We start from the raw sequence: 27747 nt of genomic DNA, 5'->3' as shown, positions 1-27747 counted from the left end.
GGAAGCTGCGCAGCATCCGGTGTTCTAACCCGCAGCGGAGCGCGCCTGGAGACGACTGATTTTTTTTTTTTTTTTTTTTTTTTAAAAAATACATTTAATCTCTGTGAAGCCAGTAGCCAAAAATACGTGTCCAGGCTTCCTGTCTAGTGGGGGTACTTCCAGGCTTTCAGAAGGGACTGTTTTGGGGTGGGTTTTTTTGTTGTTGTTTTGTGTGTTGTTTGTTTGTTTTTGTTTGTTTTTTTTTGTTTTTTGTTTGCTTTTCCCATCCCGTCTATACGTGTTGTGTGGGCACTGCATTGAGCTTATTATTATTTTCTGGCTCAGCAGGCAGGCTCTAATGTGAAAGCCATGGGTGGAGAAGTTTGGCATCTGAAGGGGATGCCCAGATGCTGTTTGCTCGTAGCAGGCTGGTTTCATGATGTACCATAATTGTTTGTGAAACCCCTTTAGAGGGAAGAGTATGCTTAGGGTGTTGAAGGAAAACCATAGCAGAATTTCAAAGATGTGGCCTGAGGTAACCAGCTACCTGTAATGTATTTTGGAGAGTGAGAATAATGTGAATCACAGTTTTCTTCAAAAAAAAAAAAAGTGCAGAGGAAGGGGAAAATGCTGATCCTCTGTGTGTGAAGATATCAACTGTTCAGGAAGCTCTGGGGCATGATAGAAATGCCTTTGGCCTTGTCTTGGTGAGATAATAGTGGGCCTAATATTTTTGCTCCCATGGTTTCAGATTATTTCACCTGTGGGAGAGATGGCTGAGCAGGTGGTGTGGTTGCTTCCAAAGGGCTGTCCCCATTACCAGCCTCTTGGGAGGCACGCTGCCCTGACATGGTGCTGGGAGCCCCACAAGTGCTCCTAGTCCTGTTTTGGTCATCCTTCCCTGTTCTTGGTAAAACTGGATAGTACTGATGGAGTCAACAGGAGCATTGCTCAAGCATAGAGGTGCCTCTGCATGAAGAGGCAGCTGCAGAATAGGACTTTTACGTGATAGGAAACAGTACTGGAAAGGATTAACAAAGCTGTCGAGCAAACAAATTTAGTGGCATCTTTACAGGGAAGCTGCAGGGGAATATTAGAGTAATGATTAGCAGCATGAGCAATTGCTTCAAGATCTCTCTCCCCCTACTTTTCCAACTGCTGCTCTGTAATTCTTATATCTTCAGTAAATGCAAAGCTAAAAGACTGCTGGTAGGAGGGGTCTGACTGCAGACCTGAACTTATTCAATAACTGCTGTCCTCGGCTGTTAGGAGATTTATTTGTAAACCAGTGTTATTTGACAAGTGCTTCTCACAGCATGTCTCCTTACCCAATTACCACCGAACAGCTGTGCTCCTGGGAATGGATCACCCTAAAGCATGGGAAGCTGAAAGCGTGAGAAACCTCCGATGCCAAAGGCTGCCTGCCCTAGCTGTGTGCCACTGATGCTTGACACCTGTTTGGGTTTGAAAAGTTCGGTTTGGCTGCTTCTGGGCTCTGAAGAGAGAGATCCTCCCCTGGGGTTAGTTGGCATATTCAGCTGGTTGGGAACTTTTGCTCGGATGGAGGTAGCCATCTTAGACCTGTGAATAATATTTTCAAAAGTTGCTGGTATTGGTTTTTCAGAGTCTTGTTTTCTATTATCCTTCATCTTATTGAACATCGTTAAAAAACAACTAGCTGGTACCCTGTGTTGTATAAGTATGTAACACTTGATGTTGCATGGAAGATGATAAATTCTCATAATTCTTTAATCCTGCATCACATTTTTTGTTTCTCTAAATCTTCCTGCAATACTCAGTGATGTTGTATGGTAAGGGATGGGCAGTTGACAATTCACAGTGCATGATATTTTGGTTTACCCTCTAGTGGAGGAAGACTTATGGGAAGATGGGGGGGTGGGGGGGGAGGAAGGTAAATTCAGTGTCTGGGTTCCTTAACGTGGAAAAAGCTTTTTGCAAGGGTAGCCGAGTTTCCGAATTTCTACTGTTTTTATAGGCAAGTCTTGAGCACCCAACCTGGTCAGTTATAACCTCCAGTTATAGGTTGAAGGATAAACATTGACAAAAGAGAATTAGGCAGATTTTCCTTTAGTAGAGAAATAAACCTGGGTTTGTCTTCAGGTCCCTTTTCTCAATTTAGATATTAAAAGCAAAATACGCAGTAAAGGATGAAGGCTCAGTGCTATTTTGTGTATTTAAAGTATTGCTTAGCCATTATTTTTAACTCTTTAGCAGAGTTCATTGATGAGAATAATATTTCCTTCCTGCCTTTTACTGTTTTTTCAAATTCAGAAATTAATTGGACAGAAAATATTTCAAGTACACCAAAGGTATTGCACAATTTTGAAGTGCTTTATTACTTCAAAGTATGTTGCCTGTGATAATGGGATGACAGGGGCAGCCCTGCCATATGCAGCTGGGCTTCTGCACCTTCTTTGCTTTAAAATTGGATGTGGTTTAAATCTTTCTAAGCACTAGGGTTTGGAAAGTGGCTTATATAAATTATTAATGTAGAACAGAATGAACGAAGGAATTGTTTAAATAGCCCCTTCCACCCTAAACTTCATGGTATGTTATGCTGTGCCTGTGAATTTGGTTTAGTTTGCAGGTATTGTTTGGACATCATCTAGGTGACCTTAAAAAGTGTTGTGGGCAAAACTTTTTTTTTTTTTTTTTTTTAATTAAGTAGGTCACATCTTCTGGTCACTTAGAACAACATAACTCAACATAGTTGCATATTTGTATACAAAGTACATTTAATTTTAGGACTTCTCAGCAGAAGTGCGATGCAGAAGTGCTGTAACAACAGAGCATGCTGTTAAGCAAATGAAAAGAAATACAGTTTGAAATATTGACATTGACTTAGACAAAGGTGAGAAAGACAAAATGAGTCTGACTTGGTAATGTTTTGTATTTGTTTTAGGGACTTAAGACTAAAAGGATATTCTTTAGTTAGACTCCTGTGTTCGGTCATCTTCCTCTTAATTCTTCCAGGGATTTTTGAAGCGCAGTTTATCTTAATATATCATTTTTAATTTGAATGAGTAAATGAGTACAATTAAAGGGGTGGGTCTGGTGCAGGCAAAAATAAAGCAAGGTTGTAATTTGCAGATTATTCATGCTGGAGCCCAGAATGAGCCTACCTGTTCTCAGTGTGGTGACTTGTGTGTGTGTTATTTCATACTGACATAGAATTTCTATGTTATGGCACACTAGATAAATGCATATTTAAGTATAAGATCACAATGTTTCTTTTGAATCAGTGAATGAAGTATTTTTTTTCAGTGAATTTTTTATGTATTTAGTAGAAGCAAACATGAGAATACTCTTAATTTTCATACCAGTGTATTTCAATTAGTCTAATGCTTTGGGTGAAAATACACATGAACAGAACCTTGTGGTTACTAGGTCGCTCTTAGTAGCTTGGCTGTGTGTGTCATGCATTCACATAGCCATTGTATTTTGTGTAATTCTGTAGGTATTAAGTACCGCTGACATGCATATATGATGTGAATGCAGAATGGTTACCTTTGAGCATATTTCAGTCCACTCAACAGTGTTTTGTAGAGAGATTTGAGGAGGTATCTGTTTTTTATTTTGTGTATCGGAATGGTTCCCTATGTGCTTTCCATGATAACAGAGCATAGACTCACTGCTGTATGTTTATTTTACTCACAGGAGTAATCCCATTAACTTTTAAGTTTACTACAGTGGAATTACTGGTATGAGGAAGGACAGCTCATGTCTAATGGTCTTTTGGGGATCAGTCAGATGTGTGATGTATGGCTTTTCAGGAGGTTTAAAATGACTCAATCGTAGATTTAAAATGGAAACTACTATCCTTTTGACAGTGGAACAACATTTGAAATGTAGCACTTTTAAGTATATGACCAAAAGCATTGCTGCCTAATGATGTGTGTTTTAAAAAAAAAGAAAAGGGAAATAAACAATAGCAAAGATTGACTCCAAGATAGTGCCCATTGCCTTTTGAAGCCTATCTTAAAAATTGTAATGAATAGTGGAAAACAGGCAAACTGTCTTAAACTGCACCACTGACAGAGTGTCTGCATATAATGTGGTAAATTTTGATACCGTATTTTGATGTATAAAGCAGCTATTTGCAAATCAATTTACAGATGGATAAACTGGCGGGTATCACTGGAGAAGGGGAAGATCTTGTTCATGGGCTTGTCTGACAGCTTCATCCCCCTCCACCATTACGTCTCTCACTGGTACCAAACTTTTTAGTTCTAGCATATGATCTACCTCCATATCTGCCATTTTCTTTCTGTGAAATAAGAAAATGAAATCTTTCCCATAAAGAAATGTTTATTCTTTGCACTAAAATGCAAAATGCCTTTTGTGGCAGGCCCTGGCGAGGAGGCTGAGAGCAGGATTTCGTAAAATGTGGCAGAAATTTTATAGACAGGACAGTTTATTATGTAGTGTCTTGCTCTCTGATCTTACTGCTTTTATGCTTTATTGTTGAAAGGATTTCTGTGCTACTTCTGCAGAAATCCTTGTTTCCAGCACTTGCTGAGTGAGTCCAGAGCCCTTGACCTGGGAAAGTCCAGCTGGGATTGCTCAACTGAGTGACAGTGTTGGACCATGTTCAGTTTTAGGTTTTGAGCGGAAGTGGAGCTGTTATACCCCCAAAATCTTTATGACCTGGAGCTAAGTTTTTAGTGGTCCATTCCTGTAAGTGTGCAGGATACACTTCTTGAATACAGTTGAGATTTAAACATTGGTTAGGGATGTCAGGAAAGGGAGACCCTGCCCCAAAATAAAACCTTTTTTTTTTTTTTTCTTTTTTTAATACTAGGAACTAAATCTAAAGTTTCAAGCGCAAGAGGTGTTGAAAACACACACACAGATCAGTCACAATCAGTGCTGAATTTCTTAGTTATCAAGTGCATGCTTCTATGGAGGAAAGAGTATTCAGTACAGCTCTTCAGCAGATATTCAGCCCACTATCCATTAAATAGGTTGAAAAAATAATCTTGTGCTTACAGTAAAGTATCTAAACAAAAATTTGAAATATCTGTTGTAAGTGTAACTTTCTCACTGGCTGTAAGTGCTGGTGAAATATGTGGCCTCATTCCAACCACGATGGACTTGAACTGGATATTTTTCTTCTACTGAATGTTGCAGAAACACTATGTTAGTGATTGCATTGGAATGAACAATTTATTTTTGTAACTTACTCCTTACTAAACTCACTTTCTTTGATCTCTTCTGTAAAATTGCTTATTTTAAAAGCTATTGAAGTATCCTTTTTCCTTTGATTTTTTTTTTTTTTTTTTTTTTTACTTAGGATGTACCAGTTTTTTGGCACAGGCAGAATGGAGAGATGGATTGTCCTCTGTTCACATTGTGCCTGTCCCTCGCTCCGCTCTGTGACCGGCTGGACTTTGAGGTGACAGGTTTTGCTGAGGTGAAAGTGTTTGCTGGCCCAGTTGCTTCCACTGGCAAACTTGAGCACTGGCTCTCAGTAGCTTAGGCTTCTCTAGGGATTTGTTACCCTTTTAGTTGTCTCTTTGACCTATTATATCTCTGACAGTCTCAGTTTTGGTATTTGCAATGGCTTTGGTCAGTGGACTATCTGAGCCGCTCAAGGTTTAACGCACTTATCCTCTTGGAGGTGGAAAGCAGTTATCCCTGTCTTCTGCAGTTGGGAGGGGATGTGAGCACTGCCATGCGCAGCACTTAACTTTCAGGTTTGGGAGGTGATGAGATGTGGTGTGTTGGCTGCTGTGGACAGAGTGCGGGGACCTGATGTGGGCTGTGCATGTCTGCTCTTTACAAAGAGAACTAAAGATGCTTTGGGCCAGAAAAAATTGCAGTGGAAGCATTCAGTGCACCCTCTAACAGTCTCACCAGAGGTGTCAGTGGTGGGAAACACTCTCCCTTCCCTCTTCTCTGGAATTTGAGTTGTGCAGGAGGTGTGTTAGGAGGGCTGCTCAGGTGACCGCTAGCTGAAGGGATCAGAGACACCTCCTGGAGAACGTGATGCAGTGTGTTGTGCTGCAGCAGGTCAGGGAATTACCTGCATGAGCTGATCTAGCAGCCCTGAAGGAGATGATGATTCCTGCGCCTCTTCTTCCCCCTGGCAAGCTCCTGAGCATCATCAGCTTGTGTGCTCCTGAGCAAACTCTGCCTTGGGGATGGAGAAGAAACACTCCCTGGGGAAGCTGAGAGCTTCTCCATAGGTTGCTGTGCAGCAGCAGGTGTTGAGCCCTGTGGGAGAGAAGGTAGGACCCTGGCTGGCATTACAGGTTTTCATGCCAGAGACTTCATTTGGGTACAGGGGGCAGTACTGGAGTGTTTTCCCAACATATGGATTCTGGGATTCTCTAACCTGATCACTTAATGTTAGAAAGAGGTCAGCATGACCAGTTTGTACTTCATAATTCTCTAAGGGGATAGAGAAGTGCTTGGGAACAAGTTATTCAGCATCAGTAAATGTGCATTTGATGATGTTTCTGGGTTGACCTGTATCTTTAACTGTTTTGTATGGCCCAAACCAGTGAAACTACACAGGGAAGTTATCTCCATACTTGCCTTTAAGTTAATTTCTCAAAAAAAAGTAATCTTGGTTTATCCGTGTTTGCTTTACTAATGTTCACAAGCAATTTCTTTCTGGAATGTGTTGTGTGCTGTTCCCACTAGCAACCTCTACCCTCTCAACTGAAATAGAAGGGATAAACTGTCAAGCCCCCTGAAAAGCCAGTAGATCATCTTAAGCATTTTTTTCTTGCTCCTGCATGCTATCTAAGCATTATGTCAGTTCCTTTTTTTTTTCTTCTTTTTTTTTTTTTTTTTTTTTTTTTTTTCCCCTGCTTGAATGAATTTAGTGGCAGCAGAGTAGTCATTATTGTCAACAGGAAGGCTTTATTGGTTCTGGACAGTGAGTTCCTACAAGTCCACTGGCAGTGAAAGCTGACAGTCTTGACAGCTCTGAATGTGTCTGTGCTGAGTTTGTTGAGTTTAGTTATATGCAAAAGAGAATTTTATGTCCATGTCTTTTGATCCCTTTGAGGAAGGGAGATAAGATTACTTTTACTTGGTAACACCCCGATTTAAGGAAGAAGGTGAGATTTCATCTAGGCACTGCCAGAAGGTGGTTTGATTGCATTGGGAAGCTGTTGGGATTTTTAGGGCTTGACTTTACATGTGTGGTTAACAAAGTCCTCACTTTAAATAGGGTCTTGAAGAAACTGGCTGCCTCCTTCAATCACTTGCAGCTCTCTTGGTGGTGGCTGGAGACCCTAGATCTGCAGGCAGCATTGGTGTTTTATTGCTCCAGGCAGGGTGGTTGTCAGGTTGCTGGTTGCAGCACTATCTTATTTTCAGTAGAAACTTCTTCCTTGTTGCAAATGCAGAATGAAACTTACCCAGAAGGTTTCCCCAAAAGCTTTGGACCATGGCTGTCCCAGAGATCTGGTGTTGTGTCGGTACAACGTTGTTTCCAGTGGATATTGTGAGTGGGACTGGAAGCATTTTACTGTTTTTCTTCAGAGTGAATAATTCCTTTTCAATTAAATGGTGCTTTTGATGGGAATGGGAGCATTTATCATTAATAAAGGCAAACCATAGTGGAGTTTCTAAATTTCCAGGCACTTTGTTGTCAAGCTAATATCCTGACCTTTCTACTTCTAAGTTATGTATGATGGGAAGAACAAATGACTACCTCTTTTCTTGAGTGCAAGTACTGGTAAGGGGAAAACCTGCAGGTTTGTTTTGTTTTTTTTTTCAGTGGGGTCCAGTTATAGAAGTGAGCTTTTGATGCCCCTCCCTGGTGCGATGGCTGGTGCTGTACCTGTGGGGGAAAAAGTTGCAGCCAACCCGAAGAACTTAGTCCAACGGCAATATCACACCCCTCATAAACTGTGTGTTCAAACAGAAATTGCAAACATAATGCAGAAAATACTGGGCAGAATTCTCTGGCTGATTGCAGTTGTCCATCTGGCCTTAAAAACGTATGAATCTGTGATGCAGATTCTCCCACTTTGGCTCTTGCTATAAAAGGGAATTGTGAAAACTTCAAGCAGAATGAAGCCAACATAATAAAATATAAATCTGCAGTTAATATTAGTTTGCGAGTTCATTAAGTAGTGTATATTTTCTTCCTCCAGTGGGCTATAAATAATAGGTACTGCTGCAGCTTGCAGGTTGCTGTAGCTGGTTTCCACTGATGGAAAGTGTTTGCAAGGTTCTTGCCTGTGTGTTTTTTGTCCTAACTCAGTGAAGCTAATACATACAAAACATCTGTTCCCCAATGACTTTGATTTCTTTCAAGAGCTTATTTTTTTTTTCATTTGTTTTTGCCTTTTTGGATTACTTTTGACTCTCACTGCTTGGAGCATCTTGGATTTATACTTTTTAAAGAAATACTTGGCACAACAGGGAAAACAGTAGGAAAATGAATGGTAATAATAGGGCAATAAGACCGGTGAAGATTCATGAAGTAGGAAAATTTTGACTCATGGTGATGAAGAGTCCTCTGCAATCAATGTGTCTTGGTAGTGCTGTGAGCTCCAGATGTGCAGGAGGAAGGATGGGTGTTGGAACGAATAAGGACTCAGCAAAACAAGTCAGTTCAATGTGAATCACGCTAAAGCCATTTATTACAGAAACAAGCCTCCTTATATATGCAACTATATTCTAATCACGCGTCCACGCTCCAAGCATGGATTCGCTAAATGAGTATCATGGGCTTTCCACGTGCTGGAGTCTCACTGATGATACGTCCGATGATTCACGCCACGCCAGGACCCGGTGATTGTGGAACGCCCCTCTTTCTCACAGCAGATTCTGTTCTCAGCTTCTCGAAGCAGCCTTGAGATTCCTTTGAGCCAGACTAATTCAGCAACAGATCTTTATCTATCAAAACCCCTCCACAGATGGGGAGGTATGCACGGTGTCAGGAAAAACCAGTACCGTTAATGATGATGTCTCGGGCCGAGGAGGAGAGCAGAGGCGTGAAGCTTGGTGGAAAACCCTCCACTGCTATTCAGGAGACCTCAATGAGGGTTCGGTGCACAGCACTGCTGTCACTTCTTGTCGTGCACCTTGACCCCCCTCCAGAAGAGTGTTTTGCCTCATGCTTAGTTGGCAGCCTGTGAAGATTCCCATTAGAGGTTTCTCAGGAGTATTTTAAATGTAGATGCTCCCATGAGCTTATGAGTGTTGGGGTCAGAGCCTGGGCTACCTTGATTTAGCTCCGACCTTTCTATGGGTGGCTGCGTCCTGAGGAGCAGTGTGCAAAGGGGACCAGGAGCTGCAGGAGGAACCTTGAGGAGGAGCGCTAGATTCATGCTTTTTTCATATGGAGTTCAGATTACCCAAAACAGTGTTCAGATTCCTGCTCAATTTGTAACAAATATATTAAAGCAGAGTTTTGTTTCAGTTTTAAAAAACAAAACATTTTAATTCAAATGTATTTTGTTTCGAAATGTGCTACTTTTGAAATCAGGGGATGTTTTGAAATATTTATGCAGGCTTTGAGTGAAGGTTTCTTTACTCCTGTTTGTTTTGTGATGGAAACTGTAGTTGCAGGGTACTGATTTGGTCGAAGAGGATATTCTTCCTGCTTTAGTTGTATTTTAGTGAAATAAAAGATTGCTTTGCCCTTATAGCTTCACAGTATAAACTCCATCAGCTTTTGTTATCTTGACCATTTTGCCTGTTCAGGAGTAACTTTGGTGGAACATGTCCTGTGGTAGGCCTTAGCTTACAAATGGTGCTGCTGCAGAGCAGGACTCCTCTGGTGTGTAAGGATTTATTAGAAATCAGCTCAAAGACCACAGCAGCACAAGAGCTGGGTGGTTTGTGTGCCTGCAGAGACTTTGCCCTGGTGTGACAAATGGAAGTTTTTCTGGAAGATGCTTTGATACTGAAGTGGCAGGAGGATGGGTGGGTGGCAGCATCAGAGGCAGTCAGTGTTTTAGCCTGTCAGTAGGGCTTTTTTTCTGTTTCAGTTGGGTTTTTGGTTGGTTGGGTTTGTTTGGGGGTTGTTGTTGTTTGTTTTTTCCATTTGAAATTGGAGAAGAGAAAATAAAGCTGCCCTGGCTGATCCTGCTCCAGATCAGAGTCAGAGGAGCAATCTCGCTTCAGCAGTATGATGTAAAATCCATGGACTGGTGGCTTCTACTTCAGGCATTGCATCATAATGACAGACCTGTCCTGTTCTTGCCTGGGCGATGTGATCCCACCACATGGCACTGCTTGAGGTGGCTGGCTCAGACAGGGTGCTCTGCTGGGTGGGCTGTAGTGTTGGCTTCGGTTAACTTTGAATGCCATCAGCACTGGCATTTCTTGGGCTTCTTTCCAGCTGCAATTCCTCTGCAGCCATGGTAAAGCTGCTGAATGCTGACTGTATGAATGTGATGGGGACATTTTGAGTAAAAAGCTTAATCCAGTCTCCCTGTCAAGAGATTCATGACTAAGAAAACACTATTCATTCACTAGTTAAAGTTCAGGGCAAAGGTTTAGATCACTTCTGGTTTTATTCTAACTTGATTGCTCATCTGTAGTAACCAGCCTGTCTGAGGACAAGGGTGTATGTAAATTCCCCAAGCTATTATTCTGTATTAAAAAAGAAAAAAAAAAAAAAAGACTGTGGTATGACTTTAGACTTAATCATCATTTATCCTACCCTGAAGGCATGGAAGTTAATGATGATATAGATCTGTGTGGTTTTGTGTTCCCCTTGACTGAGCATTAGAAATAATTAGGGCTTGTGGGATGGATGTACTGATGGTGGAGATATTAAAAAATGCTTTCTGCTTATATGTGCCTCTTCCAAGTTTGCTGGCAAAGATAGAGGTGTTAATTGTGTGCTTACGGGCTCCGAGGTTTTCTGCTTGTTTGTTGAGACATGGCTAGCTGGTGCTGAGGGGAAAGGAAGTAGAAATAAATGACATATGTTATTTTGGAGGCTTTTAAGGTGATGGGCCAAGTAGAGTTGGTAGTGATTTCTGGAGAGTTCTTCAGTGGGGTGAGTTGTCCTGCACCCCATGGGCTGCTGCGTAGAGCTCTGAGTTATGCCTGTGAAGCATCTATCGTGTTGGGGCTGGTCCAGGAGTCCCAACTATACAGAAGCTGGCAATAAATCTCCCAGGGTGTGGAAGCACATAGTTGGAAGTTTTCCTGAATTACCTCCTTCAATGACCTGAGTGGGTTAGCTGGTTATTAGCTATGGCCAAATGCACACTTGTGGTCATGACAAGCTGGATGGGGAGGAACTGGTTCTGGTGCTTTGGGGAAGACCTCTGGTCTCTTTCTCTACTTGGCTGTGGGTTGAACCAGAGAAAATTTCAGTGTGGTGGTTTTGTGTGTGTTTGGTGTGGTTTTGTGTGTGTTTGGTGTATTTTTGTTTTTTTTTTAAGGAGCCAAAAAACCTTAATCTATTCTCAAGCAGCCATGTGGTGAGTGCTGAAAGCATCTGTTTGGGATGGTGGCAGCCCTTGTATAAAATCTTTACTAAAAGAGTTTCCCCTGTATTGTAGGTTGCTGTTTGCCCACTGTTTTTCTTCCCCAGCCTGGCCAACCTGCAGCATTTTGTTGAAAGCCATTTCAGCAAAAATAATGTTCCTGCCAGGCTGGAAAATACTGGGAAGAGTGGTGATGTGGATTGGCCTAATGGGACCGTGTGCTGATGGCCTCTTGGATGGTGTAGGATGGTAGGGCTGCCTGAGAGAGCCTCCCAAAAGTTGTTGGTAGTACTGTCACTATGCGTGGGGACCTCCTGCAGCTGGGCTGTCAGCCAAAGCTGAATTGAGTTGGGACCTGGCAATGATTTATTGGAGATGGCTGGGTGGGCTGGGGATGGGGAAGATGCACAAACCTTATTTATCTTTCGTAGTGGTGGTAATTTGTGTTTATACCAGAGTTTTGGGGATGCTGAAAGCAAAATTTTTTGATCCATGCAAGCAATTCAGAATAACAGAGCAAATGGATACAGTATGGTATTTTAGGAAATATTTTGTGAAAGCAGTGCTGGGCAGAAGCAGCCCTGCTGAGCTGTGCTGGGAGCCTCCCCGCTCTCCAGAGCACTGCTGGCTTTTGTCTTCCCGGCACATGAATTTTGGGTTACTGAGCAGCGCCTGTCAAAACTCCTGTCCCTTCCTATTTATTTTGCTTATATGCAGAATTCTACTGAAAAATAAGGGAAGAATAGAGTCTTTTCCAACTAGAGATTTAGTTAGTATTCAGCTCCACTGGCTGACTCACCGGTAAGAAAATTCCCTTTGACTTGAGTTGGAGTTGAATGGGGTGTATTATCTTTTCATATGCAGAAAATTATTTTGAAATTGAAGTTAATAACAGCAATTTAAAAATTGTCGTTGATAGAAAGATAATACAATATTTGGTTGTATCATGTTCTTTTATGATCTGATTCTTGAATAAAAGCACTTTTTCAGCTTTTTTTTCTTGATTGCCATGTCATGAAGAACTTTGTGGCATCAAACACATCATCTAATTACATTCATTAGTAGCATCTCCAGCACAAGTTTTACTTAAGTTGTACAATATAGATCAATACTTACTTTGCATCCATTCTGTCTTTGACAGGAATATACTGTTCTGCACAGTTTAATGTCCATGATTGTAACAGAGTAATTGGGGTAAACCTGCCATTTTGGCAAGTATGCTCTCTTCTCTTGCTTTTTAAATTAGTATATGGTTATAATATGGGACATGTTATTTAGCTGTGTCCTGTTTTGAAGAAAATTTCAAGATCCACCCTTTTTATCTCATTAAAAAGTAGAAGAAAATGTAGTATGGGTCAGGAGCACTTGGCTACTGGTGCTTGACTTCAGCTGGAACAGGAGAAATTGATGAGCATTTTACCTGAAGACTTCAGGAGGGGAAAAGCTGGCCATCACTGGGTGACGTATCTAGTGGTGGATGACAGCAATAGTTTTGTTTTGCTTAGACTGTGGGGTGGAAAGCTGCCTAATTGTATGTTCACTTACTGTGAATATAGTTGGGTATAGTTCGGTACCACTGCCAGCTCCTGACTGTTTGCTGTTTTGGCAGGAGAAAGCAATCCAGGCACTAAAACCCTGACCTACCAAATGTTTCTGTGCAACATCCTGAAAATATACTTGACCAGGCAGAACATCTATATCCTTATGATAGTGTGCTGGATTAATACTTGCATTCGCTGTAAAAATATCTGGGTAGGCAAATCTAGGTGAGGACTGATATTTCTATGTCAGTGTTATTTTTTTGTGTGTGTGTTTTGAGCTGGTTTTGTGAACAAGTGACTACAGTAGTCAGCTTTTAGTACAGTACAATGATTAAGACCAAACTGACTCAGAACTTTTTTTTCCAAACTTAATGCGTTTAATCTTAATTGAAAAAGAAACTCAAAACCAACAACCTTTAACTTTTTAAACAAGCATGGCTTTTATTTTAGTACAGTGTCCTTCTGTGTTGTGTTTTTTTGTTGTTGTTTGTTTGTTTTGTCGTTGTGAGGGGGTTTTGTGGGGGATTTTGGGGTGTGTTGGGTTTTTTGTGTGGTTGTTATTTTGTTTGTTTGTTTTGTTTGTTGTTGTTGTTTGTGGGTTGTTTTTTTTTTTTACTATGCCTTTGTAAATAGTGTGATCCTGATCTCTGAGGTGCTCTGTTGGCAAAGTTTTAATTGAGGAATTGATGAACCAGGTAATATCAGGAGGGCAGAAGCACAGAAGTGAGTGTTGTAGTCCAAAGAGAAGGAAATTTATGCTTTTAAAGTACTAGAAAGTTCCTCCTTGGTAGAGGTTTTCTATGACAGCTGTTGATGCAGAGACAAGTTTTTATTAATAACTTGGAGATTAATAGTCCTGGATACAGGAGGTGACACTGGGAAGCTCAGCAGCAGAAGCTGCTGTAATTTTCCTTAGCTGAGTTGTGTGCGTAGATGTCATCGTTTCACACTTTTTACTCAGTATTTCAGGTAAGGTGACAAAAATATGCCATAAGCTTGGGAATAGCTTTTTGCTATTTAATGTAAATTGGTTGCTTATGTAACTTAACAGAGCCACTCTTAATTTTTGTGTGTGGGAAAAAGAGAAGCTCCCTCAGGTATCTTATAATAAAGTTGTTAGAGGCTTGGGAAAGGATGTGGGAGAAAGACAATAATTGCTGATAACAGTAATACTCTAATACTTGTATATAAAATACTTTAAAAATTGATTTCATGATAATCAGGTTATTTTGTGTGTTGTTTCTTGTTTCATTTTTGTCGTAAAGGCCTGATGATGCTAAAAACTGTGCCACCTTAGAACAAGAAACGTATGTGCATTAACATGGAGCTGTGTATGTTTACATGTCTTCTACATGTAAATACACAGTGTGCATATGTTTATTTATTTCCCCTGAAAGACCGGATTTGAAGAACTTGAAGGATCTGGATTCTGCAGAAGTTTAGTGCATTCACAACTTGGTTTCAGTGGCAGATCTCAAAGGAATGGAGAAATGCATACATAGAATTGCTTTCAGCATATGACCTCATTGCTGGAGGAGTTATTGCACTGTTATTTTGCTTTACAAAAATGTAAATTCCTTGGTTAATTATAAACAGACTGTTTACTGTAGATGCCCAAATCTTGAAATATTTTCTGAAATCTGTAATCCATCCATTTTCATTAACAGTTTTTTTCTTATTTTCAGTGAATTTACTGGACTCACGCACAGTAATGGGGGATCTAGGATGGATAGCCTACCCAAAAAATGGGGTGAGTCTCTGTTGTTGTTTGCTTTCTCTCTCACAAATTATACTAATCGTTTCCATTTGGAAAGTAGACTACTGGGTTTAAAAACCTCCCTGGAGTGATTTGTCAGCAATAGAAGGAAAAAAAAAAAATAACAAGCTATAACTGGGAAATTGGAGCTGGGTGACTAGGGGATTGATTTATTTATGCAGTAGAGCCAGCCACAAGTATTCAAAAAAAGTCATGAGTCAGCCCCCTCAATGCTCCCCTCACCAAGAAAATCCGTGAAGTTATTTAATGTTTTAAAATTATAAATTCCTCATTTTTTCTTCTTGAGCTTTTGGGGTCAATGTACAACACAATTTTCTGGAAGTTTTCTTCTGAAATATGGGGTCTGGGACATTACTGTTAGCTTTAAACTAACAGGGCTGTTCAGAAATACTTTTCAGGCTCATGATAAAATTCTGGGAGCTGGTAGCATTGGAACAGGAGCCGAGTTTCAAGAACCTTGAAGAGTCTCTGTCCCTTGCCATTAGCTGTACTGAGGGGTGAAGGAACCTGGCCTCCTGATTTGATACCTGCAATAAGTGCTGGAGTTGAGATGCATTAAAACAGAATCACAGAATCGACTGGGTTGGAAAAGACCTCAGAGATCATGAAGTCCAACCCTTGGTCCAACTCCAATCCATTGACTAGATCATGGCACTAAGTGCCATGTCCAGTCTCAGTTTAAAAACCTCCAGGGATGGTGAGTCCACCACCTCCCTGGGCAGGCCATTCCAATGCCTGACCACTCTCTCTGTCAAGAATTTCTTTCTAATATCCAGCCTAAATTTCCCCTGGCAGAGTTTAAGCCCATGCCCCCTTGTCCTATTGCTAACTGCCTGGGAGAAGAGACCAATCCCCACCTGGCTATAACTTCCCTTCAGGTAGTTATAGAGAGTGATGAGGTCACCTCTAAGCCTCCTCTTCTCTAGACTAAACAACCCCAGCTTCCTCAGCCTCTCCCCATAGGTCTTGTGTTCAAGTCCCTTCACCAGTCTTGTTGCTCTTCTCTGGACCAACAAATACCCTCCAGTGGTTGTCCTGACTGCATCATGTAGCTGTTCATTGCAGTGATTTTTGGACTTTGGTTTGGCTGGCATGTCCTTGATGTGTCACAGAGCTTTGAGATGGTCTCTCCAGGTTAACTTCTGTAAGGTGATGGGTATTTCTGTCTGTTCCCAGGATCCATGAGCACCATGTGAGGTAAGAAAGCATCCCAGGGCAGAAATGCTGTATGACTTGGACTCTCCAGCAAACAGATCTCAGGAACATATTATTCCAGAATTTTAGACATCAGCTGAAACAGGCAGCAGAATTGTCTTGGACTCCAGTTTGACTGTCATAAAAGTGATAGCAATTTTTATATAAAACACAGCCAGCCCTGCGCATGGATCTGACACAGTGGTTTCCATCTGTTCTGTGTAGATGAAAGGCTGTAGCAATGGCCACTTCACTCAGAAAAGCTCTGTGCTTGCAGGCACTGGTACAGCAGGGACGTAAAAGCTACATGGGGAGCTGAGTTTATCCTGAACTCGGTTCAAGATCTATTCCTGTTGCGGTCAGAGTCTATAACAACACTTTTTTTTTTCTATTGATTTAAATCTGAGGACTAAACTTGCTCCCCTTGTGTTTGTGCACATCAGAATAACCAGTTCCAGACATGCTGGAATGGGGCAATGGTCTGGTGCCATACCATAAAACTTGTGATCTCCACTTCTTAATGGCAGACTTTTCCTTGTTGAACACCTGTCAGTATTTTTCCTAAGGCGTAAAGCACAGTTGCTGTATATTCCAGTGTCCTTACAGGAATATCAGTAGAGAAATAACTAGGCCTGAAGTGTTGAAAAGATTTCTGTGTTGCTATGTGTAAGTGAGTAAATGAATACCTAAATATCTTATGCATAGGCCTTAGTGTGTTGTTTGTTTTTAATTTTTATTTTCATCATTTGGAGAAACTTTCATATATTTACAAGCTTGGTTTCCAAACAGCACTTGGGAGTGCTCTTGTGAATGCCAAATCAATCATTACTGACTGAATAGGGAGGATTTTCTTCCTTAATTTAACTTCTACAAATGAAAGGTGAATTAGGCAGCTGGTTTTTGATTTTCCAGATATTTCCTCTTTAATCTTTTTTGCTTTCATGGGACATCATAAAAATTCATGAGATTAGCCCAGTTGTCTCTTTTTTGGCCTAATATGTTTGCAGTATTTTACAAGCACTGAAAAAAAGTCTTTCCAGACTTGCTTCTTTAACCTCCATCTCTGCTCTGCAATTGGCTATGCTGTGGTCATACTCTGCTTAATTTTTTTTAAAAGATCTACCTTTCATAAATATTTTAAGTAACCTCACTTCAGGTTTTGAATTTGGAAAATGAGAGAGCTTTGAGATCAGAGGTGCAAGCTGTTCTTTTTGAGGTTTTCTTATACAAATTTGTTATCTCAGGACATGCTCTTCGGGAAAATTTTGGAAGGCCTCTGTCTACACAGTCCCCTTTAAAGGAAAGGAGCAGAAGTGTCAGTGTGTCACACTTTGCAACACTCCTGTGTGACAGACCATGTGCTGAAGTAAGCTTTTTGATGTGGGATTTTATTTAGTGCTATTAACAGTGGCCTGTAAAGTCTACTTGCTTTTCAAATACTTGGTAGCAATTTCAGTAGTGATATGGCTCCAATTGAAGGTACATCAGCTTTTGAAGCAGCATTCAGCTCTGCAGTGTTGCTCCTTCTCCACTAGTTTTTTTATGATGAATCTTAAGGCAATTTAGTGTTTTTCCTAGAACCACATCTGCTAGAAATAAGAGACTGCAGCAGGAGTGCAGCTGCTGTTAAAGAAAGCAAGAGTTTAGTCTTTGTAGTTGTATGGGAGTGCTTGGAAGAAGTTATCTTTGTATCACAAAGGCTCAAACTGGAAGGTTTTAAAAACATATTTCTGCATTTATTTTAAACTGTCACTGTTTACTTCAGGGTGACAATAAACCGTGGTAGATGTTCTCTGTTAACCCCCTGCCCTCCCCACTAAGGAAAGGTAATAGGAGGAAAAGGGAGAGACTTGCAAGTTGGAAAAGTTAAAAATGCTTTCCTAATGCTACTAATGAATAGAGAAAATCATATGAAATATACAAAACCAATCTTGAATTTCCCAGGGTAGCGCAGCATTGTGGTGGCGGAGCTGACACAGCTCGTGGCTTTAGGGCAGGTACGTGGAAGTCCTGGGTTGGACTCCACAGTAAACCAGAATTGTATTCAGGGATGCAGGGTCTGGAATCAGGCCTTGGATCACAGGGACAACAGGCAGGGTCCTCTTCAGATGCCGGCCGCGGTTGAAGAGAGCGAGACCCTTGTGATCTTCCAGTTTTATAGGGTGCATGATGTGTATGGGATGAAATACTCAGTTGGTCAATTTTGGTCACCTGTTCTGTCTGTCCCTCCTTGCAAATACGCCCCTCTCACTTACAGGATGTGAGAAATCTATTAGCAACCTAGGTTGCCATAGCAATAAGTCTAAACCTGGGCTCTTCTGCATACCATTGATACCCTTATCAGCACCAGAGCAATCAGTGTCAGAAAACATACAGCTAAAAATCAGAAAAGTGCAGTTATTTAGAAGAACTTAGCTGAAAGGAAAATTCATGAAAAGAGAACTGTTCTTGTTTTAAACAAAACTAGGACAAAACCAAAACAAAAAGCTAAAAACAAAAGAAACCCCAACCAAACAAAAAACCACAATACAAACAGTGGTCAAGTCAAGCTGCTTTTGGCAGATTCTTGGGAGCTTGCTTTTGGCAGATTCTTGGGAGATGTCGGTATAAATTTCTGTTTTAGTTTTGTGCCATGGTAATTTTCTGTGTTGAAATTTTAAGACATTCAGTGCTCCAGAGAGGTCCAGCTGTCCTCACTTTAGCCTGCTGCTCACCTCATGTTTGCTGAACACAATGGAAAAATCTGATGTTATTTGGGAAATGAAAGCAGTAGGGTTTGGGAATGAGACCGACCCTCCAGTCTGGAGGTGGATCAGATTTAGAGATTGACCTGTTCCGTGACTGTAATTCCAAATAAAGCACCACAGCTGCTTTAGTCCCCACAAGATTAAACCTTGGTCTGTTGCTAAACAGCATGCACCACCACACCTTGTAAATAACAGGTTGAGGGGCAGGGAGAAGAGCATTTTGGCCTAGGGTTGGCTCTGCAGAGCTCTGCCTAGCTAGGTGTGTAGTTGGTTCAGGTTTTAGTTGTGTCTAGTATCCTTGCAGCCTAGCTGGGCTTAATTTTCTCCCATGTCTGTGGAAGGAAAGAAGAATCTCCCTTTTTTTTTAGTTGTAGTATTGAGGGGCTGGTGGAAATAAAATCATGTGATAGAAATACAGTGTGGCCAAATAGGGGCTGGAAGTTTGTCCCCTGATAGGCAGAACCAGCTGTTGTGCAGGAGAAGGTGCTTTTTTTTCTTTCTACTGCTTTGCTCTGAAGGATTAATGAATGCTGGTAGCTGCCCCAGGAGGCCCTCACAGGCTGTGCGGGTTTGGTGGTTTGCAGCCATTGTGCAGTCAGCTTGTAAACCTGCAGTTATATCTGTGTTAGCGTGAGCAAAGTCCTCCTCAGGGCTGTGTAGCCACCGAGCTCAGAAAAGGGACCCTCTCCCTGCCAGTGGAGTGTGGTCAGCATGGAAATGCTGCCCCTTTTGCAGCCTGCAGGTTGGGAATTTATCATGTCATTACATGCCAAAGGGACAATCTGGACTTCACTTTGCAGCTCATGTAAGTTTTCTTCAACCTGAAGGAGGTTATTGGAATTACCAGAGGCTATATCAAAAAGGTCTGGTTCCTCTTGCACAGTAGGAAACTCTCCAAACATGTTGACAAAACGGGTCAGGTTTCTTATAAAAGCCTGTGCTTGTATAGCAGATCTGCCAAGACACTTACGTCCAGACTGATTCCTGGGGTGCAGCTTATGTTACCAAAACTGAGCACACCAGAGGCTTATGTGTGTGTCACATATGGCTGTGACACCCACTAACTCTGACCTATGGAAGCTGCCTGCACTGAATATATCTTTTTATTACATGGAGGCTCACAGGAGTAGGAACAATGGTAAGTGCTCAGGGAGCAAAAGCAGTGTTTGGAGGCTGTATTGCCTCCTCTTCTCCCTTGATTTGGCAGGAGGTTTGACATGATGCCTTTCGAATCCCTGCAAACCCATAGCAGGGGTGGAAGGTACAAAGAACCTCCTGTAAATGGGTGCTGTTCAGTTTTATTTGGTCTGGCCGAGTGAAAACATAGCCACATTTAACAATATCCAGATAATTGCAAAAGTTGTTGATTAAAATAAATTCTTTTTTTTTTTTAGCTGGCTTGATTTATTCAGTGATTATATCTGATTTTTGTTTCAATGGTTACAATAGTGCTGATTTACTTCTTTCAAGCCTTCCCTCCTTTCAGGATTTGTTTTAAAACTACCTCCTTGACAACTTAGAAGTACTCTTTCCTTTCCAAATAGGAGTGTTGCACACCTGCTTTGATTTTTGTGTAGTGGATCCTCTCCCATCTCCTCCACCTCCCATTGATTTTATTTTTATTTTTTTTTTTCCTGCCCTTCCTGTAGCAAAGAACAGGAAAACCTCTGCGGTCCTTGGGGCACTGCCTGTGTGCTGTGGCTCACTGCACAGTTCCATGTGCTGCGAGGTTTGTTTTTGTTTTTTAAAGCTCAAACCGGAAAATAGCCATTCACTAAGGAACCTGATCCTGTGGGGATGTTAGAGAATGCTGGGATCCTTCATAGTTCTTTATTCATTGCAGAAAATGAGAGTGCTAGCTGACTTGGTACATGCGAAGGACAAGATGGAAAGCAAGTAGCCCTGCTTTTGGCCGTCAATAAGGCCAAATACCAGAAGCCGGGGTGGAGCGGGGGGGCGGCGTGGAATTCAGTAAGGCTGAGTCTGCAGATTGTTTGTTGTGTATGTAGGACATTGGTACATTGGTGGGTTTAATTTTTTTTTTTTTTGAGCACCGTTTCTTGCTCATTCTTTTGAGGACAGGTACCCTAGGGTGTCTCTTTGAAGTTAAAAATAATGGTGGTTTAGATGACTCAGCATGGTTTGTGAATAGATTAATGTTGCTCTCTGTCTATCTTAATTCAGATACAGATTTTTATACAGGAATCTTGGATTGGAGGCAGTGTTTGTCCTCAGGGACAGAAATAAAATAAAGGGGGAGGGATAGGGGGTAATGAAAGAAGGAGGATTCTTGGCACCATTGAACTTTGTCATGTAGCTATGATTATAATTGGCATTTTCAGGGCAGTACTTCTGGTAGCCTGTGTTTCTTGTTTGGTTTGTTGGTGGTGGTGCTGGTGCTGTTGTTGTTGTTGTTGTCCTGCAAATGCTCCTCAGCTGTGACCACTGTAGAAGAGGAAGCAGAAGCATATGCTAACATGACAAGAATGTGATTCATATACTGCAGCATGGAGCATGATGGAAATATTAATAAAAGTAGTACCTGAGTAGAAGCGAAAAAACATTATTTTTCTAGATTAATAATTTGTGGGATGATGATTTCAATAGACTTCAAGTATATGTGGGGCGTTGTCTTCCCCTAGGATTCCTTAAAGTAAAATGCACTGTCTCCATATATGTAAAGTTCTGTCGTCTTTGACCTTTCCCTTGGTTTGTCATGTTCTTACATGGTCACCTTTGCTCATATCCCATGGGGCCATGATGATGTGGGGTTTTTTGGGTTTTGCTGCCTGTTTTAGTGTGCCACAGTGATTCATGAATGTTTGTATTGCACAGCATAATTATGACAAATAGGTTGAGCTTTGGATCTGAAAAGACACAAGAAGTAAATAATATGGTTGTGCAGGACCCTTGTGATAACTAAACTATCTTCCAAAGCAGTGCTGAGTTCACGTTGAAAACTCTGGAAGCTCCAGAGTGACACTGAAGATGCTGGAGTTGAAGTGTGGTGGGGGCAGTGCTGTGAAGCTGAATTTGGCCAGCTGACCTCTGTTCAAGTTGGTGGGTTTCCTTGGTGAGTTGATGGCCTCACCAGTACTTGTAGAGTTGCACTTGTTTCACAGAGTTTGAATGTATGAATCAAAATCTAAAAGAGATCAGCTCTGCAATGGAGAGATGTGTGGAAAAGGCTGATGGAGTTGGTTATACCAGGGAGTGTTGGACTAGCCTACAACCACCTTGAGGGGCGCAGAGAAGAAAGGAACAACCTCTTGCCCAGGTTTGCCATGGGCAGAACAAGAAAACAAATTCTTGTTTTAGCTAAGGTTTTTGTTTCAGGTTAAGGTTTAACTTGATTCAGGTTAATTTTGCTGGAAAGTACTTCCTGCTGGTGCAGCTTTGGGGCGGATGTGGCATTTCCTTCACAGCAGGTCTCTGAGAGCAGATGAGACCATCATCTCTGTTACTCTGGACAAGCAGATTTTACCTCTTTTGGAGGAACAAACCAGGTGATCTGTTTTGGCCCTTTTCAGCCCTGCTGTCTGAAAGCTTGTCCTAACTCTGTCTCGGGTGAGATCTTTTTGTGTCTCTCAGAGTCTTCTTTCCTCTTGATCTGCTTACAAACCACGTTACTATTACTCTTTCCACAGACCCCCCAGATCTACTACTCTGATGCCTGCAACAGAGCCCTGGTGTGTAGCTGCTTTTAAACTAGAGTACTTCATGCTAGACAACAGTTCTCATTGAATAGCCTCGCCATTTTATTCATGTCCTTTCTCATATCTTCTTCCGTATCTGAAGTTTAATCTTCTCACTTTGCTTAAGAATGCTCTTAAATTTGCTGTCCTAGACTCCGATCAAGCTGCCCTTTGTTTTGTATGCTGTTGATGTGAATCAAGCCTTTTTTTGGTAGCAGCATCTGGTGAGGCGTAGGTTGTATTAAAGGGGATCTAAAATGCCTAGAGTACTCTAAGGTACTGTAAAATAAATTAATATTAGTAAGAGTAAGAATAAAACAAATCTTTATCTCTGCTAGTACTGTATTACTAGAATAATGTATTACTATCCTGTTCTTGGAAAATCTACTACAGAATAAATGAAGGCTGATCCTTCAGTATATCTTTTTATAAATACAGTTGTCAGCATTAAGTTAGTCCACACAGTCTCATTGGGCAAACAATAATCTCCTTTCACGCGATAAAGTCTCTTTTTCACTCTAGTGTCTAGGAGTTATGTTTGGGGATAAAACAGCTTTGAAGAGCTTTATCTTCTAAAACCATTGTTTTCTCTGTTGCTTTTGTGCCAATTGCAGAAATGCTGGTATCCGACCGTTTGTAACAGTACAATTAAAATATATAATCCTAGTGCTGTCAAGGAGAATCTGAAATTTTGCAGAATAAAATAGTACTGTTACAGAGTGTGTATGCCACAGGTTTTATAGCTTATGTTGATGACTTTGTAGTATGTTACTTATATTACTTATTACCTCATATGCTAAATATATGTATCAGTAGATTACTTATCACTTAATTGCATAGTCCTTTTATAAGACTTAAAATGCCTTGGCCTTGCTCTTGCCCACTTTTACTGCATATATTTTTAGTCATGTTAATGGCTTTTTTGGGTAACTTAATTAAAGGCTGCAGTCCTGTTTAATTTATTTAGTGTTGTTATTTTAATTGAGGCAAGTTGGTTTTCTTTTGATGTTATTCATTCAGGAAAGACACTTCAAACATGAAATAAAATGAATACCAAGTTCAGAAAGGGAAATGCACGGTAGGTTTGTCTAGAAGGAGACTATTTTAGAATGCAAAACTCCTGAAAAAAAGTGTTAACATGGAAGCTACTGTTTTGTCTTCATGTTTAGTGGTTGCCTTGTGTATTGCAGGGTAAATGAAGACAATGTAAATTACAGAGTGCTTTTTGAAGACCCATCACCTAGCTTAAAACCAGTAAGAAGAGTTTCTTTGTGATTGACTTCTGTGCTACTGCAAATTGCTGATATGTGGCTATTCCAGAAACGGTGCAGCAGCTCAACATCTCAAACTGTTTGAACAAACTTTCACGTACTTATCAAGTTATAAATGGGAGTGGTTCAGGATTTTCAGAGATTGAACATTGCGCTGTTGTGTTCTCCGTGAGCTTGTCCGGATCACAAAAACAAGGTGTTTTTCAGTTGCTGCAGGCTACACGCACGTAGGAAAGTGGAGAAGATTGGGCTGGGTTTTTGGCTGTCAAAAGAAAATGTCAGTATTTTAGGTGGAAGCTCTTTTTGTTTCAAAATGTTTTGGTTTTATATTCTTAACCTGAAGACGTCATCATTTGGGGGGAAGAAGCATGCTGAGCTTTATGGTTCAGTGTGTTTGACAAAAGCAGGTTGTAATAATGAGGTCTATCAGTTTTAATATTGACAATACTGTGGCAAAACAGATCAGAGATTAAGTACCAGGAATATACATGGATGCAGATACATCCTGTTGTGGGTTGTATGTTGGCTCTTCTCCAAAGAAAAGTGGTAGCTCCTCTAACCAACTTCTAGGCTCTTCCCAACACAAACGGCGAAGCGCTGTTGAAGGGAACATGGGTGACACATGGTTGTTGGTCATCCCTGCATTACGGGTGTGACATTGTGTGCTGCTGAGCTGCCGTGATCAGTTGTCTGTACCCCATGGGCTGTACGGTGAGTGTAAAAATTGCTGAATGTGATAGGGCTGCTGCTTCCACCACCTGCTCAGGGAGTCTGGGGAGGAAAAAAAAAAAAACCTAACAAAACCCTTCAAAAATGCAGAGAAGTGGGGGCTGTGCATCAGCATGTTGGTGAAGTATGACAAGGAAACACCTGCTGAGCTTGGGCACCTTTAGGGCAGATCCCAGGAGAGGTGAGGAGTAGAGAGAGATTGCTGATGGCTTTTTAAAACATGCATCTGTCAAACCACGCTAAAAAGACCTAGCATGGTCCTTCACTTGAGTCCTTTTGGTGCTTTTGAGGAAGGAAAGTATTATTAGATACCTAGTTCGTGCCAAAATGTTGATAAGCATTTGATTTTTGCATTCTTGCTTATTTTTCTTTTGTGTTTGTTATTCTAGCGCGTGCCAGGCCGCTGCTTTGACTATATTAAAGTCTTGATTTAACAAAATGAACAGTAGAGAAAAACAAATTATTCATCGTATTTTAAACAGATGTGTTTAAATGGTTAAAGAAGCTGTTAGTTCCTAAAACCTGTTTTTACATTGATTGTGCATCTTGCTGACTTTGTATATGAACTGCCTATATATGGAAACACAACAAATAATGTCCTGTAGGTTTGTTACTCTGCTGAGATGAGATAACCCAGAAGCTTGGAGATGTGTGTGTTCTGTGGATAACTGCCCTCCTTGGGATGCTTTCTTGCAGTATCAAAGCTGGGAACTTTTAGCTCTGAAAGGGGGGAAGGACTGAGCCTTTATGCTGCAAAAGTGAGCACTAGACTTCAGCAAAAATATTTTGGCACAAGTGACCTAGCCCTCATCTTCAAAGGTCTTTGTGTAACTGCAAATTCTTTCCCTAATATTGACAGTCTGTAATGCTGCGCAGAAGATCCATTTGTCAGGAGAAGATAGCACAGAGCATTTCTTAATGTGATTTGTGAGATGTTGGTACATGTGGATAATCCATTTGCCATTGTGTTCAGGTTGCAAGGAGGAGCTGCAGGGTTGGTGTTATTCTTGTTCAGTTTGGCCTCTCTCCTGTCTTGCCTTTGGCTGTGGGCTAAACCAGGAACCGGTATGTGGAGGTGAGGTGGGATGGGAGGACTCTATTTTAAATATCTATTTATTGAAAGGGATCTTACAGAATTCGTTGATGCAGATGTGTTGCTCGTAGAGATCAGTCCTGCTGAGATGATGAAATCCCAAGACCCAGCTCTACCCAGCAGATACCAAGTAGGGTGGGAAACTTACCTGTTTCTGAAAAGGAGGATTTAGATTTGCTACGTTTTCCTCCAGTTGTTGAGAAAAACTAGCACTTCTTCCTGCACTGGCAGCCTTTTTCATAGGGACTTGAATTCATTTGTCTGTATTTTGAGGGGTTAGTCTTTGCATGTTCAGCCTGCAAACTCCAGTTATGGCACTGACGCTGTGATTCTTGTGGTTTTCTGGGGGTCATTCCTGAATTTTGTCATTTGAAGGTTAGAGGACCATCAAAATAGCTTCTGCCGTGCATGGTGTCTGCTCAGCATGGCTCACTCCTGTTCAGTCAGCAGTAAAGGATAGCAAAAATGTGGCCCTTGGCCTCCTGTTCTTAAACCCTGGAGGTGTTCAGTTTTGTTTTTTATTTTAGCTTTATTTTATTTGAAAATTGAGCAGATTCTCGCTATCTTGCCTTGGTTTCAAATCTCTGAACTGTTAATTACTGGGCAGCTGTTGGAGCTCCTTGCAAGACATAATTTTAAGTGCTGTTACAAATTGTAGGGCATGAACTGACTGTTTTAGTTGATTGCAATGCAAATGTATAGTAAATCGTAGCCAGTTTTGTGATTACAAATCATTACAATAATGCAAGATTACTCAGTTTGTCACAAATCCTTCCAGACTACACAATTAAAGTTGTAACCACAAGTATAATCCTGTGAGATAAAGTTGCTTCATTGCACAATCTCCTTCTGGTTTACTGTTTGTTTTATTTCGATGCCAGATTGAGTAACTGAATGTTCCTGTGTAGTTAACTTCAATAGCAGTGTAGCTGCTTTTTGAGTCTCTGCTAATTCTGGAGTTTATTTTGCATCCTTTAAAAATATGGATATTAATACAACAATTGGGGAAAATCCCTAATGATTTCAGCTCTAATACAGGGAAAATCAACCTAAAAGTGGTAAAGGAAGTTTTAGAAAAGAATTACTAGTTATTGTGACAATGGAAATAGATGTCACGTGGTGAGAAGATAAATGAGTTGTGGTGAGGGGTACCTGGTGTTGGGTGATGGGGTAGGTGACTGTGAGCAGGTCAGCACCTCCTCAGTGGCTGCAGAATTACAGCAGGGCGGACCACAGCTGCTGAATGGGAATGAAATGTGTAGTTCACTTGAACACAGATTTCAGACCGAATCAAACCTTTTTGCACAGTTTTAGATACCCATCTCCTTTCTTGTGCAGAACCTGGTGTCTTTTCCTGAAGTTGGATGTCATGCTTCCAGTGTGAAGGAAACTGCAGCAGGCTGAGGAGTGACTTGTGTCCGTCAGCCAGAGCCCGATGACTCCATGTCAGAGTAATTCTGATAAATACCCTGACTGAGATAATCAAAACTCGTTGGGGGATTTGGTTATTGTCCTACTTATTAATATTAATGATAATTGAATATCTGTACCCTTCACGCAGGCTGTAAGCCCAACTTCCCAAGCTCTGTAAATTATTTCAAAATGCTGCTTGTTGAGAGTCAGGTATATGGTAAATGGTGGTCTTGATGCAAATGGGCAGGAGCTACTGTGTCCTTTAGAGTCACAGTAACTATGTCTGGCAGAGCCTGTTTTTTAGGGCTGTGTAAGTGTATTGAACTGGCAAATGTTTTTAGTCCCCAGGGGATTTGGCTGTGATGCTGCTTGTATAATGTTTATGAAAGGCTTCTGCTCTGAAGGTGTTGGAGAGAAAGCAGGGAATCTTAAACAGCACTTTGCTCGGTGTTTGCAAAGCTGTTGTTTTTTCCAATGCTACCTGCCCAGGTGAAACTCTTGGACCTGTCTGTTCTCTGTCCCATCTGAGCCCAGTGCTATTCTCAGGTTTTCTGCTTCCAGGGTCAGCTCCTTCAGTGTTAATCCAGGGTGTCTTCACCCAGCACTGCTGCTTGTCTAGGCTGAGCTTGCCAAAGCTGGGTGTGCAGAAGTCCCTGTGCATCTCTCCAGGTGTGGCAGAGTGTATTTGGCAGAAGCCAGAAGCTTTGTGTTGGGTTTTTTGTATGAGGGGCTTTTCCCAGATGAACTCCCTGCTGGAAGACCATGTAGTGTCCACATTAATCGAGGACGAAGTAGGCAACTGAGACCCAAAAAGGATGCTAGTGCCATGGGTGTCCTGTGTTTTCCTCACCTGGTAATAACCCTAAGTTAACA

At 41.2% G+C, this 27747-nt stretch overlaps 1 protein-coding gene across 5 annotated transcripts in view; it reads left to right on the top strand.

The window, feature by feature from the left end:
- EPHA5 (EPH receptor A5) overlaps positions 1 to 27747 on the top strand; it is a 203710-nt gene that overhangs the window by 661 nt on the left and 175302 nt on the right. For all 5 annotated transcript variants that reach the window (XM_082051993.1, XM_082051992.1, XM_082051990.1 and 2 more), the window contains exon 2: positions 14641 to 14705. In XM_082051993.1, coding sequence (XP_081908119.1) covers positions 14641 to 14705 — 65 coding nt within the window. The remainder of the gene's footprint in view (positions 1 to 14640; positions 14706 to 27747) is intronic.

Source organism: Streptopelia decaocto (assembly GCF_964273445.1).
Source record: "Streptopelia decaocto genome assembly, chromosome: 4".
NCBI lineage: Eukaryota > Metazoa > Chordata > Aves > Columbiformes > Columbidae > Streptopelia > Streptopelia decaocto.
The sequence above is the reverse complement of the archived record's forward strand: the minus strand, read 5'-3'. Positions and strand labels throughout refer to the sequence as shown.